The following is an 18,570-nucleotide window of genomic DNA, read 5'->3' as shown; positions in this document are numbered from 1 at the left end:
CGATACCCGGGAGTCGTGCGCCTTCGATCCGCGAGCCTCCACCTCCTCAGCGCCTCCTTGAGAAAGCACGGAGGTCAGGGTGAAGGCTTCGCCAGACATTGACCAAGAGGCGAAGTCCGATGACACGACCAGCTCCCGGAGCAGCCTCACCGATGGCCAGCTACTCTGTGGGCTGGTGCGATCCAAAATGGTCCCTGCGGTACTGTGACCTCAGTCACTGGTCCCTCTCCCAAAGTGTTGCTGTACTGTGACCTCAGTAACTAGTTTTAACGTGTTCCCGTACTGTGACCGCTGGCACTGGTCCCAATGTGTTACCGTAATGTGACCTTAGTTATTGATCCTACACTTCTTCCTCCCATTCTGTGACCTTAGTCATTTGCCTTAGACCTTAGACCTTCCCCATTCCCCCTCTGTACTCTGAGGAACCCGATCGTTGTCCAGATTAAAGTCAATAGACAACAGGTGCTGAATTAGGCCCTTCGGCCCTTCGAGCCAGCACCGCCATTCAATGTGACCATGGCTGATCATCCACAATCAGTACCCCGTTCCTGCCTTCTCCTCGTATACCTTGACCCCGCTATCTTTAAGAACATAGAACATAGAATAGTACAGCACATTACAGGCCCTTCGGCCCACAATGTGCCGACCCTCAAACCCTGCCTCCCATATAACCCCCCACCTTAAATTTCTCCATATACCTGTCTAGTAGTCTCTTAAATTTCACTAGTGTATCTGACTCCACCACTGATTCAGGCAGTGCATTCCACACACCAACCACTCTCTGAGTGAAAAACCTTCCTCTAATATCCCCCTTGAACTTCCCTCCCCTTACCTTAAAGCCATGTCCTCTTGTACTGAGCAGTGGTGCCCTGGGGAAGAGGCGCTGGCTGTCCACTCTGTCTATTCCTCTTAATATCTTGTATATCTTAAGAGCTCTATCTAACTCTTTCTTGAAAGCATCCAGAGAATTGGCCTCACTGCCTTCTGAGGCAAAGTATTCCATAGATCCACAACTCTCTGGATGAAAAAGTTTTTCCTCAACTCCATTCTAAATGGCCTATCCCGTATTCTTAAACTGTGGCCTCTGGTTCTGGACTCCCCCAACATCGGGAACATATTTCCTGCCTCTAGCGTGTCCAATCCCTTAATAATCTTGTATGTTCCAATCAAATCCCCTCTCATCCTTCTAAATTCCAGTGTATACAAGCCCAGTCGCTCCAATCTTTCAACATATGACAGTCCTGCCATCCCGGGAATTAACCTCGTGAACCTACGCTGCACTCCCTCAATAGCAAGAATGTCCTTCCTCAAATTTGGAGACCAAAACTGAACACAATTCTCCAGGTGTGGTCTCACCAGGGCCCTGTACAACTGCAAAAGGACCTCTTTGCTCCTATACTCAACTCCCCTTGTTATGAAGGCCAACATGCCATTAGCTTTCTTCACTGCCTGCTGTACCTGCATGCTTACGTTCAGCGACTGATGAACAAGGACACCTAGATCTCATTGTACTTCCCCTTTTCCTAACTAAGTCCATCTGCTTTTTCTCTGTGCACATTTCCAGCTGATTGATATCCTTCACATTCCCTTGACTGCCAAGAGGTTCACCAGTTTTTGTGTTAATCAGACCATCTCTGACTGTTAAAATGTGCATCAATTTTTGTTACATTGCTGATCAGCCCATCTCAATTTTCATTCCAGTCAGTTATATATAAAAAAAGAGGCCCCAGCACTTTGTGGAACAGCACTTGTTACCGTACTCTAGTCAGAATGACACCCCTCCACCACTATCCTCTGTCTTCAATGGCCAAAGCATCTTTGGATCTCCATGGACCTCATATATCTTTTGCTTCTGGATTTGCATACCATAAGGAACCTTGTTGAAAGTCTATGTAGACCAGGGGTTCCCAACTTTTTTTATACCACAGACCAGTACCATTAAGCAAGGGTCTGTGGACTCATGATAGGAACCCCAGCTGTAGACAATATCCACAGCCCATTCCTTATCAATCATCTTCACATCCTCCTCAAATACTCTTTGAATTCAAATGGGGTCAGTCTTTGCTTGACTGGGTCCATAACCTGGTAATTTGCATTTGTTATGTAATTGACAAATACTGCAATGTGTTCAGTTCTATGAATGATGGAATAAAGATTTAGGAATGGTTGTCACTGACTACACTGACTATGGTTCTTTGTGGGAATGGGACCCACTCTCGGGGTTTCTCGACTGGCCGTTATTCGGCACACTAAGAGCTTGGCCTAAGAGCTTCACTCGCCTTCGAAGGGCCAAGATCTCATGGCTTTGGAGATGGGTGGATTGAAGGTTGATGTCCGGGCAGATCGATGTGTCGTGGGAGATGGAAGATCTAAGGCTGTGTGCCGAGAGACCTGGGAGCTTTGGGCACAGAGCTTGGAAAAAGCAACACAATGGACTTATAACATCATAAAGCAGCAAGTTGTTTGTTATGTCTCCCCTCTCACTATGAAATGGAGATATCTCTTTCCCCTTTATTAGGGAGAGACAGAGCCTGTGGTATGTCAAATACCAAGTGAACAAATAGCCTTTGGGGTAACTGCAAGTCTGTGACTTTGCTGTTGCTTTGTCCACGCTTGAGTGCTCGGTGGTGAGTGCTGATGCTTTTTTTTGCCGGTGGAGGGGAGGGGGGAATCATTGCTTGCTGCTGCTTATGCGTGGGGGGGAGCTGGGGTGGACTTTGGGGTTCTAACATTTAACAGTCATTCATTCTTTGGGGGCCCTCCTGTGTTTTCATGGATGGTTGTGAAGAAATAGCATTTTAGGATGTATATTGAATACATTTCTCTGACATTAAGTGTACCTTTGAAACCTTGGAAACATGATTTCAATGAACTGTATAACTGAAATGATTTTAAGTCTAGAAACTTCTGTTAATGTTGAACTTCATGTACTGGAATATTAAAAAACTGAGATCATAAATAGTAACGTACACTTTCCCAAACATTCTTAACTAGGATTATAGAAATAAAGAGTCATAGAACACTACGACACAGAGACAAACCTGAACTCTAATGCATTCTCAACCAGGATAAGCTGACTGTGTTTTGGATGTAAATTGGTTTATTATTGCCACATGTACAATGTAAAATGTTGTTTTGTATTGATCCATACAGATCATTCCATCGCTGACATAGTGCTAGGAAAACAACAACAGAATACAGAACTAAGTGTTTCAGTTTCAGAGACTACTTTAGTCTATGATTTGTCTGTTATTTGACATTTTCAAACACTAGCTTCTAATATATTTTAACATAAGTGCCAAAATCAAATGTATTTTAATTAGCTACTAAAATCAATATCTGAGCCCTACATTTAACGCATGATTGTTGTACCTCAGTCACAAGTTTCTTTAATCTCTTGCCCTAGTTTTGGAGTTGTTTTTGAAGCTCGGTTTCATGATATGACAAGTCCCACACCGTTTCTGAATTCTGCCATATCAGCCATGCTGCCTTTTGTATTGCAGCAAATCAACAGCCAAGGTGCCGGTAGCTTTTGGGATATCTGCAAGTGAGTGGAACAGCTGAACCACCAGAATGTTCCAAAGCAAGATCAGTTACACCTTTATTAATTCATCATGGTTATTGTTTTGTAATCAAGTAAAAGTTTCAATGTTTTAAGTTGATTTTTATTTTAAAAATTTTTGATTTTAAATTGCTGCCATCTATTTCACCAACTTGTAAATATTTGATTTGCTGACCTATTTCTCAAAGTGGGGCTGGAGTTAGCCTTAGGAGTTCATAGTACAATGAAATCTCACACTGATTTAGACTACACACACAAAATGCTGGAGGAGCTCATCAGGCCAAGCAGCATCTATGGAGAAAAGTACACTGGACGTTTTGGGCTGGTCCAAAACGTCGACTGTACTTTTTTCCATAGACGCTGCCTGGCCTGCTGAGTTTCTCCAGCATTTTGTGTGTGTTGTTTGGATTCCCAGCATCTGCAGATTTTCTCTTGTTACTGATTTTGATTAGATATTTTAAACTTCTAACTTGAGAAACACAAGAACTTAGCCTTTCTATATTAGTAGGAACAGTGCAGTGTACAATAAAGATAACTGAAGTTTAGAGTTCTTCTAATTTTATAAATGTTCACCTTTAAATAGCATGTAGAAAGTGCAGACATGGTCACAGTTTTTTTTATTAAATTAGGAGTTGGGAACTCACTCTGGTGGAAGTGACATTGGAAATCAGTGCATGAGTAGTTCAAACTAAAGTGTGCCACTGTAAAGCCACTTATACTCCTGTCTGCTCGTGCACCCACTCACGAATGGCTGTTACACGAGTGTAGACTCCAGGAAATCCCGGGTTAGCACAACCTTTGCCAAAGCTGACAATTCCAGCGAGGAACCAGAATCCATCAGACTGCTTACAGGCCAGTGGACCCCCTGAATCGCCCTGCAATGAAAAGATGGCAAAATGTTAAGTAACCATCATTACCAGACTCTGTAACTAAGGAACAGCTATTGAACCTTTCCAGTTTTACAAAGTATTTTTATAATTTCAAGGCAAGTGGGCATCACAGTCTATGAGAGCTTTTAATCACCTGTGTCTAGCTGTCCTTGAGAAGGTCCAGCAGTCCATCACACTGCTACTGGGGAGAGAGTTCCAGGATTGTGATCCAATGATGATGAAGGAATAAATTAGGGTGAGGGTAGAGGGCATACCAGGTGGTATGACCCTGTGCTTTTACTGTTCTTGTTTTCAGTAGGTGGAAGTGTTGTGATTGAAGTGTCTCAGTGAGTTGCTACAGATTGTACAAACTGCTGCTATTATGTGTCAGTGGTGTAGCGAACCATTGAGGATGGGGGTGCCTGTCAGCTGGCTCGCTGTGTGCTGTATTGGGTTGAAGCTGCACTCACTGCTAGTGAGGAGTGTTTCATCTGAGGTTTGTTGACTGTGGACAGGGTTTGGGAAGTTAGGAAAGAAGAAATTCACCACTCTGACCTGCCTTGCAGCTCCGCTGTGTTTGTGGTGACACCAGGATATTGACTGTACTTCAGTAGTGGAGACGTCATTGAATGTCGGATTTTTCCCACTAGATACGTTGTGTGTGCCACCTATCAGCCCGGCCTGGCTGTTGTCCAAGTCTTCCTAAGTTTGGATGTGGACTGCCTCAGTGTCATGAATAGTGCTAAACTTGTGGGCTGCCCCCAGTAAATCCTTTTTTATTGATTCTTTATAGATTCTTTTAGAACAGGATTCTTACCTGCCAGATTTTCCTCATGTCCTAACTGTGCCCTGGAGCCATTCTAACTTCACTGACTCTGCCCCCGGGGCCATTCCCACTTCACTGACTCTGCCCCCAGGGCCATTCCCACTTCACTAACTCTGCCCCCGGGGCCATTCCCACTTTACTAACTCTGCCCCCGGGGCCATTCCCACTTCACTAACTCTGCCCCCGGGGCCATTCCCACTTTACTAACTCTGCCCCCGGGGCCATTCCCACTTCACTAACTCTGCCCCCGGGGCCATTCCCACTTTACTAACTCTGCCCCCGGGGTTATTCCCACTTTACTAACTCTGCCCCCGGGGCCATTCCCACTTTACTAACTCTGCCCCCGGGGCCATTCCCACTTCACTAACTCTGCCCCTGGGGTTATTCCCACTTCACTAACTCTGCCCCCGGGGCCATTCCCACTTCACTAACTCTCCCCCGGGGCCATTCCCACTTCACTAACTCTGCCCCTGGGGTTATTCCCACTTCACTAACTCTGCCCCCGGGGCCATTCCCACTTTACTAACTCTGCCCCTGGGGTTATTTCCACTTCACTAACTCTGCCCCTGGGGTCATTCCAACTTCACTAAGTCTGACCCTGGGCCATTCCCACTTCACTAACTTGCCCCTGGAGCCATTCCCACTTCACTAACTCTGCTCCTGGCCCATTCTAATTTCAGCAACTCTGCCCCTGGGGCCATTCTGGGTGTTGTGATCATTAACAGAAACTGCAGATTTCACTGTATGTTTGGATGTGCAACTACTAAATATATCTGAGTCTGTATTTGAACTAGGCAGCTGGGATTAACCAAGTCCCTTGAAGAATATAAGGGATGCAGGAGTACACTTACACAGGACAACAGGAAGTCCAGAAGAGGACACGAGGCAGATCTGATAGGTAAGAATCCTGTTCTAAAAGAGACTATAAATACTCTAAAAACAAAATGGGAACTAAAGTAGGACATCTAAAGGATCAGAGTGGCTGTCTATATGAGGAGCCTGGGGCCTTAACTAACGCATCGTAGAACCTAGTTGAAAGCCAGGGAAGAAAATGCTAGGGCCCTAGCAGAGAGATTTGTATTATCGTTAGCCTCCAGTCAAGTACCAAAAGAGTGGAGCTGGCTAATTTGTGCCTCGGAGGAATTGCAAAGACAAACAAGAAAAGAACAAACCGATGAGCCCAAGATTAGTGGTGGGAAAGTTACCGGAGAGGTTTTTGAGGGACAAGATTTATTTGAATTTGGAAAGCCAAGGTCTGATTAGGGATGGTCAGCATGGCTTTGCGAGTGGAAAATAAGGGCTCACTAACTGGTATTTGAAGAGGTGTGTAAGAAGGTTGAAGGCAGCAGAGTAGTAGGTGTTATCTACGTGGATTTTAGTACGGCCTTTGACGAGTCCACATGTGATAGACCATTTGGGAAGTTTAGATCACATGGGAACAAGAGCGAGCCTGGCAATGGGATACAAGTTAGTTTGGTGGAAGAATTCAAAGGGTAGTAGTAGAGGGCTTTTATTCAGACTGGAGGCCTTTGAATAATGGTGTGCCACAGGGATGGGTACTGGCTCCACTGTTATTTCTCATCCAAACCACCAGACAATGTAGGAGGCATGGTTAGTAAGTTTGTGGTGCAGTGGACAGTGAAGAATGTTGTCAGACTTTACATAGGATCCTGATCAGCTCGGGAAGTGGGCCCAAGAGAGACAGTTGGAATTTAGACTATAAGACCATAAGACAGAGGAGCAGAATTAGGCCATCTGGCCCATCGAGTCTGTTCAGCCGTTCAATCATGGCTGATCCTTTTTTCTATCTCCTCCTCAACCCCAGTTCTGGCCTTCTCTCCGTAACCTTTGGTGCCATGTCCAATCAAGAACCTATCCATCTCTGCCTTAAATACACCCAACGATCTGGCCTCCACAGCTGCATGTGGCAACAAATTCCACAAATTCACCACCATTTGGCTAAAGAAATTTCTCTGCATCTCTGTTTTGAAAGGGCGGACGTCTATTCTGAGGCTGTGCCCTCTTGTGCTAGACTCTCCCACCATGAGAAACATTATTTCCACATCTACACTGTCTAGGCCTTTCAACATTCAAAAGGTTTCAATGAGATCCTCCTCATCCTTCTAAATTCCAATGAGTACAGACCCAGAGCCATCAAATGTTCCTCATGTGATAACTCTTTCATTCCCGGAATCATCATAGTGAACCTCCTCTGGACCCTCTCCCATGCCAGCACATCTTTTCTAAAATATGGGGCCCAAAATTGTTCACAGTACTCAAGGTGAGGGCTCACCAGTGCCTTATAAAGCCTCAGCATCACATCTTTGCCATTGTATTCTAGACCTCTTGAAATGAATGCTAACATGGCATTTGCCTTCCTCATCACCAACTCAACCTGCAAAATAACCTTTAGAGCATTCTGCACTCTGCAGTGGATAGTGAGGTCAGCTGAGAAGATCATCGGGGTCTCTCTTCCTGCCATCACAGAAATTTACACCACACGCTGCACCCGTAAAGCTAACAGCATTGTGAAGGACCCCATGCACCCCTCATACAAACTCTTCTCCCTCCTGCCATCTGGTAAAAGGTACCGAAGCATTTGGGCTCTCACAACCAGACTGTGCAACAGTTTCTTCCCCAAGCCTTCAGACTCCCCAATACCCAGAAGTCTGGACTGACATCTAAATCATTTATTATTATATTGAAATTTGTCCTCTACTGTGCCTATTGTCTTGTTGATTATTTATTTATTAATTAATTATTGTACTGCCCTGAACTGTTTTGTGCACTTTATGTAGTCCTGTATAGGTCTGTAGTCTAGTGGAGTTGTTGTGTTGTTTTACGTAGTCTAGTTTAGTCTTGAGTTGTCTCACGTAATCTAGTGTAGTTTTGTGTTGTTTCATGTAGCACCATGGTTCTGGAGGAATGTTATTTCATTTTTACTGTGTACTGTATCAGCAGTTTATGGTCAAAATACAATAAAAAGCAACTTGACTTGAATTGACAAAGTCTCCTAAGTCCCTCTGCATCTCAGATTCCTGGATTTTCTCCCCACTTATAAAATAGTCCACGCATTTATTTCTGCTACCAAAGTGTATGACCATGCATTTTCCAACATTGTATTTCATTTGCCACTTTCTTACCCATTTCCCTAATAAGTCTCAGTCCTTCTGCATCCTACCTGTTTCCTCAACACTACCTGTCCCTCCACCAGTCTTCGTATCATCTGCAAACTTGGCAACAAAGCCATTCATTCCATCATTTAAATCATTTATATACAGCCTAAAAAGAAGTGGTCCCAACACCGACCCCAGCGGAACACCACTAGTCACTGGCAGCCAACCAGAAAAGGATCCTTTTATTCCCACTCCCTGCCAATCAGCCAATGCTCTAACCACGTTACTAACTTTCCTGTAATACCATGGGCTCTTAACTTGGTAAGCAGCCTCATATGTGGCACCTTGTCAAAAGCCTTTTGAAAGTTCAAATATACATCCATTGCATCATCTTTATCTATCCTACTTGTAATCTCCTCAATGAATTCCAACAGGTTTATCAGGCAGGATTTTCCTTGAAGGAAACAATGCTGACTTTGTACTATCTTGTCCTTTGTCACCAACTACTCCATAGCCTTATCCTAACAATTGACTCTGACATCTTCCCAACCACTGAGGTCAGGCTAACTGGTCTATAATTTCCTTACTGCTGCCTTCCTCCGTTTTTAAAGAGTGGACAACATTTGCAATTTTCCAGTCCTCTGGCACCGTGCCAGAGTCCAATAATTTTTGAAAGATCATTTCTAATGCCACCACAATTTCTAATGCAACCCCTTTCAGAACCCTAGGGTGCAGCTCCTCTGGTCTGGGTGACTTATGTACCTTTAGGTCTTTCAGCTTTTTGAGCACCTCCTCACTTGTAATAGTAACTGCACCCACTTCTCTTCCTTCACACACTACAACATCAAGCATACTGTTAGTGTCTTCCACAGTGAGGACTGATGCAAAATACTCAATTAATTCATCAGTCATCTCCTTGTCCCTCATTATTATTTCTCCTGTTTCATTTTCTCGTGGTGCTATATCCACTCTCATTTCTCTTTTACTTTTAACATACTTGAAAAAACTTTTGCTATCCACTTTGATATTATTTGCTAGCTTGCTTTTATATTTTTTCCCTTCTAATGATTTTTTTAGTTGCTTTCTACAGGTTTTTATCTTCCCACTGATTTTTGCTTTGCTGTATGCCCTTTCTTCTGCTTTTACAAAAGTTTTGACTTCCCTCATCAGCCATGGTTGTACTATTTTACCATTTGAGTATTTCTTCATTTTTGGAATACAGATGTCCTGCACCTTTCTCATTTTTCCCAGAAACGCATGCTATTGCTGCTTTGCTGACACCCCTGCCAGCAGCTCCTTCCAATTTACTTATGCCAACTCCTCTCTCATACCAGTGTAATTTCCCTTACCCCACTGAAAAACTGCTTCATCAGACTTTAATTTCTCCCTATCAAATTTCAAGTTGAACTCAATCATATTGTGATCACTAGTTCCTAAGGGTTCTTTTACCTTAAGCTCCCTAATCACCTCTGTGGTGATATGACATGTAAGAACGTGATTGGAGAGAGTTCTGAGCATGCGCAGGGATGATAGAAAAATTGAGAAACGTGGTATTGTAAAAACGTTGTAGTTGTCATTAAATAAAAGTTCTATTTGAAACAGAGAATATGGTTCTTTATTAGTAACCTACGGTACATATGAATATAAAGAACACAACATGGTGTCAGAAGTCGGTCTGGAAGAATAATACTTTTCCTAACATGGGAGAATTGAAGATAATTTTCTGAAAAAAGACTTCGAACTGTTTTGGTGTTTGCTAATAGTTTTACAAATGGAAGGTTTGCCCCCTCCATCAATGCTTCAATTGTCTGGGAACGTAGCTGAGAACTGTAGAAAATTTAAGCAATGTTTTGAATTGTATTTATTGGTGATTGACGCGGATTGAAAACCAGAAAAAACTAAAGCCGCATTTCAATTGTGTTGTCACGTAATAGATGACAACACAATTGAGATATATAACCATTTTTATTTTTGAAAATGGAGACAATTTAAAGTTAAAATCGATAATGGACAAATTTGAAGCATTTTGTTTACCGAAGCGTAATGTGACGTTATGAGCAGCATAGATTTTTTACATGTACACAGAGAGCTGGTGAAGCTATTAATCAATATGTTACTGAGTTGAGACACTTGAGTGAAACATGTGAGTTTGGAGAACTGACAGACTCTCTGATTAAAGACAGAATTGTTTGTGGCATTCTAGATATTGATCTGAGAGAAAGACTGTTAAGAGAACAAGACTTAGACTTGGAAAAAGCTTTGATGCTCTGCAAAGCTTAGGAAACCGTGACGTCACAGGCTAAAGAACTTTTCATTGAGAGCTGCAACGTAGACGCTGTGAGGAAGTGCGAACATATTAGAAAAAATAATAAAACGACAACAAAACCAACACAGTGCAAGACGTCACCTGAGAGGAAAAAGCTATGTGATCGCTGTGGGTGGCAGCATTGGCCAAAACAGTGTCCAGCAAATGGGAAAATGGGCAATGACTGCGGTAAGAGTAATTATTTTTCATGCTGTTGCAGAAGTAGAAAGAAAATAAAACGAGTAAATGCAGTGCTTGAAAATGAAATTGAGGAGTTTTATATCGATGTGTTTTGTGAAAACAAACAAAGTAAGAATGACTGGACAATTCCATTGCAAGTGAACCAAAACAATATTCTGTTTAAACTTGATACTGGAGCACAAGTAAATGTTCTTGCAGAATCTGAGTTTAATGCATTAAAGCCAAGACCAAGGTTACATAAGACAAATATAAAAGTGACTAGATATTCAGGTGCAGAAATCCCAGTTAAAGGAAGATGTGTGGCAAAAATGTCATACAAAAATATTGTGCACACGCTTTCTTTTGTGGTAGTGCCAAAGAATGTACAGTCAATACTGGGTTTATCCGCCTGTGAGAGATTGAATTTGGTGAAAAGAGTTTAAGTCCTGGACAGTGAAACAGTCAAAATACAGTGACTTGATGAAAGAGGTACGAGGATTTGTTCAAAGGGCTTGGTTGTCTTGCAGGAGAGCACATGATTAAAACTGACAACACAACACCCGTAGTACATCCATGTAGAAAAGTGACTTTTGCATTACATCAACTGAAAGCAGAGCTTAACGGAATGGAGTGGCTAGGAGTCATTAAAAAATTGATGAACAGACTGAATGGATCATAAGCCTCCGATTGCATTGTTTCACAAACCTTTAAGAGACTGTCCTTGGCGAATTTAATGAATGATGATCAAATTGCAAAGATATGTATTGAATGTGTCATAAACACCTGGAAAATTCATGTACACGGCTGACACACTTTCCAGAGCTGTGGATGCAACAACAAAAGACAGTCACAGGGACGCTATTAATGTTCAAGCATTTGTTGATATGATTATAGAGACTGAACCTATTGCTCCCAAAAAGTCTTGAGACAGAGAAGGACAAAATTCTCAGTCAGGTAATACAAGTGGTGATGGGTGGATGGCTAGATAATAAACATGACTGTACCTCCGAAGTACAAGAATATTGTACAAAGGTAGCAGAATTGTGATTCCTAAAAGTCTCTGAAAAGAAATGCTTGGGAAAATTCATGAAGGCCACCTAGATGTTCAAAAATGTAAGAGAAGGGCACAGGAAATTATGTTTTGGCCCAGGGTGAATCAAGAAATTGCAGAATTGGTGTCTTCTTGTCAAATATGCCTTAAATACCAACCTAGCAACCCTAAGAAGCCACTGCATCCACATCCTAGTCCTCAGAGACCTTATCAGAAGGTAGGCGTTGATCTTTTTGTAACTGACAACAAAGATTATCTATTAATAACAGATTACTACTCATTGTATCCTGAAGTGTGTGGTCTGAGCAGAACAACAGCAGAGAATGTAATTGCATGCATGAAAGCAGTTTTTTTATAGACATGGTATACCTGATGAAGTTTTCACAGGCAGTGGTCCACAATTCAAAGGTGAATGCATGAGACATTTTGCTCATGAATGGGGCTTTGTTCATACAACATCTAGTCAATTTTTCCCTCAGTCCAATAGATTAGTTAAGAAGTCGGTAGGAATGATCAGGAAACTGATGCACAAAGCAAAAGATAGTGCAAGTGATTTTTATAAAGCTTTGTTAGCCTGTCGCAGTAATCCACTTGAATGTGGATTTTCACCTGCTCAGCTCTTGATGAGACACCGTTTGAGATCCAATCTGCCAATGGATAAGAGCCTTCTGAGAACAGAGGAAGGTGAACAAATGAAAAGATTGAAAGATGAACACAAAGCAAAGTAGAAAGCATACTTTGACAGATGTTCTCTTCCATTACTTGAACTGCACCAAGGAGATGAAGTGAGGATACAAGACAAAATGAACACATGGACACAGAAAGCTACAGTAGTTGAAGAAGTACAACCCAGATCACACATGGCCCAAACAGAACAAGGAGCAGTGTTAAGAAGAAATCGCAAAGACCTCAAGAAAGAGCCAACTTCACAGTTTCAGTTAACTGATGCAGACCAGACAAAACATGGAAATAACAATGAAACACAAGAACTGTGTGAACCACTTAGAAGGTCTGCTCATGTTCATAAACTCCCAGAGAGACTGATAGAGACATGTTAAATTATGCATTTGTTCTGGTCAATGTTGCTAATTGTTTTTCTTTTTAAGGAAAGGAAGATATGGTGATATGACGTGCAAGAACATAATTGGAGAGAGTTCTGAGCATGCGCAGGGATGATAGAAAGATCGGGAAACATGGTATTGTAAAAACGTTGTGGTTGTTGTTAAATAAAAGTTCTATTTCAGACAGAGAAGATGGTTCTTTATTAGTAACCTTTGTACGTATGAATATAAAGAGTGCAACAACCTCCGATTCATTAAATAACACCCAATCCAGTATAGCTGATCCCCTTAGGCTCAACGACAAACTGTTCTAAAAAGCCATCTCTTAGGCATTCAACAAACTCACTCTCTTGAGATCCATTACCAACCTAATTTTCCCAATCGACCTGCATGTTAAAATCTCCCATGGCTACCATAACAGTGCCCTTTTGACTTGTCTTTTCTATTTCCTGTTGTAATTTGGTTCACCTCCCAGCCACTATTGGGAGGTCTGTATATAACTGCCATCAACATCCTTTTACCCTTGCAGTTTCTTAACTCAGTCCACAAGGGTTCAACATCTTCCGATCCTATGTCACATCTTTCCACTGATTTTATGCCATTCTTTACCAGTAGAGCCATAAAAACCCCTCTGCCTACCCTCCTATCCCTCTGATATAACGCATAACCTTGGACATTCAGCTCCCAACTACAACCATCCTTCAGCCACAATTCAGTGATGGCCACAATATCATACTAGGCAATCTGTAACAGTGCAACAAGATCATCTATCTTATTTCTTATAATATGCTCATTTAGATACAATACCTTGAATACTGTATTTGCTATCCTTTCTGATTCTGCATCCCTAATGTTTTGATACTCGGCCTGTTGGCTGCAACTAGGTCCCATCACCTGCCTGCCCTTTCTGATAGTCTGACTGAACGTTATCTTTACTTTTTTTACTATACGTCCTTTCCTGAGTCCCTTCACTCCATTTCCCACCCCCTGCCAAATTAGTTTAACTTGGAGAAGTGCAAAATGATGCATTTTATTAAGTTAAACCAGAGCAGGACTTGTACAATAAATGGTTGGGGCCCAGAGAGCCTTGTAGAAAAGAGACCTAGGGGTTCAAGTGCATTGTTTCCCCCCTCCCCCCCATGGGAAGGTGTTTAGTACAAATACCATCATTGTTCAGGGCATTGAATACAAGAAATGTTACAACTGTACAAAGATTTGGTGAAGCATACTTGGAATATTTTGTGCAGTTCTGGTTGCTTAACAATAGGAAAGATGTTATTAAGTTGAAGGGGGTGCAGGAAAGATTCCCAAGGACATTGCCAGAACTTGAGGGCCCAAGTTAAAAGGAGCACTCTTTTCAACTTTGTAGTTCAGCTCTGCCATCCATGTTTGGACCAAAGCAGTAATGAGGTCAGGGTCTGAGTGTCTCTGGTCCGTAAGCAGGTAGTTGCTGAGTGAGTGGTGCTTGGTCACACCATCAATCATTGGTTGATGATGGAGAGTGTACTAATGGTCATTCCGCCTGGGGGTATGGCATACCTAGGCAATTTTCACATCGCTGGGTAGCCACATCACTGATAGTCACAGACCACTAGGACAGAAACAGGCCCTTTGGCCCACCTAGTCAGTGCCAAGTTATTCATCTGCCTAGTTCCATTGACCTGCACCTGGACCATAGATCTCCACACACCACTCATGAATGTACCTATCCAAATTTCTCTTAAGTGTGGAAATTGACCCCACCTTCACCACTTGCACTGGCAGCATGTTCCGCACTCTCACGACCCTCTGATTGAAGAACTTGCCGCTCATGTTCCTCTGAAACATTTCACCTTTCACTCTTCAACCATGACCTCTTGTTATCTCACCCAACCTCAGTGAAAAAGCCTGCTTGCATTGACCCTATCTATACCCCTCTTAACTTGGTCTCCCTCCATCAAATCTCCCCTCAATATTTTACTTTCTAGCTCTTATCTATTCAACATTTCCTTATGACTCATGTCCTTCAGTCCTGGCAACATCTTGCAAATTTTCCCTGCACTCTATCAATCTTATTTACATCTTTCCTGTAGGTAGGTGAAAACAGTCAACCCTTTTATTTCTCCTGCCAAATTGCATGACCATACACTTCCCAACACTGTATTCCATCTAGTACTTCCTCATGCTTTCTCCTAATCTGCCATTCCAGAATCAAGTGATTCTTGAAAGATCATTACTAATATCTCCACAATCTCTTCAGCCACCTCTTTTAGAACCCTGGGCTGTATACCAACTGGTCCAGGGGACTTATCTGCATTCAGATCTTTAAGTTCTCCAAGAATCTTCTCCCTAGTAATGGTAACTTCACACACTTCTTGAGCCCTGATACTTGGAACTTCCACTATACTGCTAGTGTGTTCCACAGTGCAGACTTACGCAAAATATTTATTCACTTCGTCTGCCAATTCCTTGTCCCCCATTACTGCCTCTCCAGCATCATTTACCAGTGGTCCGATCTCCACTCTTGCCTGTCTTCTACATGTTATAATATCATACATGTCAATCTGTGCTTCAAATTCATCTACCTTATTCTGTATACTGGCCACATTCAAATATAACACCTTCAGTCCTGTATTCACCCTTTTCAATTTTGACCACCCTTTATGTTGCAACTCATCCAGTTGACTGCAGTTTTGCCTTATCAACAGCCTCTCCTCATGACACATTGCAGTAGCATGGAAGTTCCAGGTGTCAGGGGACATGAAGTGTGTGAAGTTACCACAACTAGGGGAGGATAACCAGTTTATCGAACATTGGTTTTTGAGAGTTATTCAGACCCTGGTTAAGTTAAAGAAGGAGGTGCATGGCAGGTATTGGCAGGCAGGAACAAATGAGGTAATTGAGGGATTTAAGAAATGCAAAAGAACACTTAAAAAGAACACTTTTCCATGCTGTAATTGTTATATGGTTATAAGGAAATGAGGCAGACTGAAAAAAGATATCTGAATATCTGAATATGCGCATGTCGTGAAATTTGTTCTTATGTGGCAGCAGTATATTGTAATATATAATAAAAACTGTAAATGACAGTGAGTGTGTGTGTGTATATATATATATTTTAAAGTTAAATAAAATAAGTAGTGCAAAAAGAGGAAAATAAGAAGTAATGAGGTAGTGTTCATGGGTTCAATGACCATTCAGAAATCTGATGGCAGAGGGGAAGAAACGATTCCTGAATTATTGAGTGTGTCCCTTCAGAAACCTGTACCTCTTCCCTGATGGTAGCAATGAAAAGAAGGCATCTCCTGGGTAAGGGGGTTATTAATAATGGATACCACCTCATTTAGGCAGTGCTGCTTGCAGATGTCATGGATGCTAAAAAGCTGGACCTCCAGGGTAGTAATCTCTGGATTGCTGCCTGTGCCACGTGCCAGTAAGGGTAAGAATAAGATGGTTTGGCAGGTGAAATCATGGCTGAGGAACTGGTGCAGGGGACGGGTTCAGATTTATGGATCATTGGGATCTCTTCGAGGGAAGGTATGACCTTCTTTTGGAGAAGGAAGTCAGAGGATCAGAACAAGAGTGCAGCGGGAGTCATTTTGATTTTTTCTTATTCTCATCGGAGTTAAGAGAGGTGGGACTGCGCAAGCGTGTGACGTCGGTCAGTGAAGCGGAGAAGATTTAAAAAGGCCATGGCCTTAAATAGCAGGCAGCGTCGTTGCGGGCAGTGGAGTGAGCCAGGAGCAGAGTGTAGGCTTAAGGGCTTGGGCTCAACGGGCTCAGGCAGAAGCAGGTGAGGCAAGGTAGGTTCAGGTTTCAGTTTTTCCTGTTATTTGAGGAAAGGGGAAGTATGAGTGTGAGGGCAGCTTGTTGTTCTTGGTGTCGGATGTGGGAGATCCTGGAGTCTCCTAGCCTCCCGGACATCCACATCTGCGCCAAGTGCACTGAGCTGCAGCTCCTAAGGGACCGTGTCAGGGAACTGGAGCTGCAGTTCGATGACCTTCGTCTGGTCAGGGAGAGCGAGGGGTTGATAGAGAGGAGTTACAGGCAGGTGGTCACACCAGGGCCACAGGAGGCAGATAGGTGGGTCACGGTTAGGAGGGGAAAGGGGAAGAGTCAGGTACTAGAGAGCACCCCAGTGGCTGTACCCCTTGACAATAAGTACTCCTGTTTGAGTACTGTTGGGGGGGACAGCCTACCTGGGGGAAGCGACAGTGGCCATGCCTCTGGCACAGAGTCTGACCCTGTGGCTCAGAAGGGTAGGGAAAGGAAGAGGAAGGCAGTAGTAATAGGGGACTCGATAGTTAGGGGGTCAGATAGGCGATTCTGTGGACACAGTCAGGAGACCAGGATGGTAGTTTGCCTCCCTGGTGCCAGGGTCCAGGATGTTTCTGATCGTGTCCAAGATATCCTGAAGTGGGAGGGTGAGGAGCCAGAGGTTGTGGTATATATAGGTACCAATGACATAGGTAGGAAAAGGGAAGAGGTCCTGAAAGGAGAATATAGAGAGTTAGGAAGGCAGTTGAGAAGAAGGACTGCAAAGGCAGTAATCTCGGGATTACTGCCTGTGCCATGCAACAGTGAGAGTAGGAATGGAATGAAGTGGAGGATAAATGCATGGCTGAGGGATTGGAGCAGGGGGCAGGAATTCAAGTTTCTGGATCATTAGGACCTCTTTTGGGGCAGGTGTGACCTGTACAAAAAGGACAGGTTAGACTTGAATCCTAGTGGGACCAATATCCTGGCAGGAAGGTTTAATAGAGCTGTTAGGGAGGGTTTAAACTAATTTGGCAGGGGGATGGGAACTGGAATGATGGAGCAGAGGAGAGGAAAAACAGAAATAGATCTAAGGGAGTGAGCAGTAAGGATGTCAGGAAGGACAGGCAGGTGATGGAGCAAGTTTGCAGCCATTGGGATGAGTTGCAGTGCAATAAAGTTGCAGTGTAATCAATGCAAAAAGTACCAAAAACTGGACTTAAAGTGTTATACTTAAATGCACGCAGCATAAGGAATAAGGTGGATGATCTTGTTGTACAGTTACAGATTGGCAAATATGATATTGTGGCCATTACTGAGACGTGGCTAAAGGATGCAAGTCTCTGGGAGCTGAACATACAAGGATACACGGTGTATCGGAAGGATAGGCAGGTAGGTAGAGGGGGTGGCATGGCTTTAATGGTAAGAAATGATATTAAATCATTAGAAAGAGTTGACATAGGATTGAAAGGTACAGAATTTTTATGGGTTGAGCTAAGAAATCTCAGGGGTAAAAGGACCCTGATGGCAGTTATCTACAGGCCTCCAAACAGCTGCAGTGATGTGGACTACAAATTACAACAGGAAATAGAAAAGGCTTGCCAGAAGGGCAGTGTTATGATAATTTTGGGGGATTTTAACATGCGAGTGGATTGGGAAAATCAGGTCGGCACTGGATCTCAAGACAGAGAATTTGTAGAATGTCTACAAGATGGCTTTTTAGAACAGCTTGTTGTTGAGCCCACTAGGGGATTGGCTGTACTGGATTGGGTATTGTGTAATGAACCAGAGGTGATTAGAGAGATGGAAGTGAAGGAACCCTTAGGAGGCAATGATCACAACATGATTAAGTTCACTGTGAAATT

At 42.9% G+C, this 18,570-nt stretch overlaps 1 protein-coding gene and 1 long non-coding RNA gene across 10 annotated transcripts in view; one reads left to right on the top strand and one right to left on the bottom strand.

Moving 5' to 3' along the window:
• Positions 1–3,918: 3,918 nt before the first annotated feature.
• LOC140738529 (transmembrane protease serine 11C-like) overlaps positions 3,919–18,570 on the bottom strand; it is a 173,162-nt gene continuing 158,510 nt past the window's right edge. For 8 of the 9 annotated variants that reach the window (XM_073065918.1, XM_073065975.1, XM_073065984.1 and 5 more), the window contains one exon: positions 3,919–4,437. In XM_073065918.1, the coding sequence (XP_072922019.1) occupies positions 4,276–4,437 (162 nt within the window). In that variant the 3' untranslated portion in view covers positions 3,919–4,275. Of the gene's footprint in view, positions 4,438–11,560; positions 11,681–18,570 lie in introns of those variants that run through there. The other variant, XM_073065946.1, reaches the window with a different exon arrangement.
• LOC140738556 (uncharacterized) lies at positions 5,601–13,465 on the top strand. The gene is made up of 3 exons (XR_012101390.1): positions 5,601–6,155; positions 10,577–10,867; positions 13,016–13,465. It is a non-coding gene; the product is annotated as an uncharacterized lncRNA (long non-coding RNA).

This window comes from Hemitrygon akajei, chromosome 2, assembly GCF_048418815.1.
Source record: "Hemitrygon akajei chromosome 2, sHemAka1.3, whole genome shotgun sequence".
Lineage (NCBI taxonomy): Eukaryota > Metazoa > Chordata > Chondrichthyes > Myliobatiformes > Dasyatidae > Hemitrygon > Hemitrygon akajei.
Note: the sequence above shows the minus strand (reverse complement) of the source record. Positions and strands in the feature narration are given on the sequence as shown.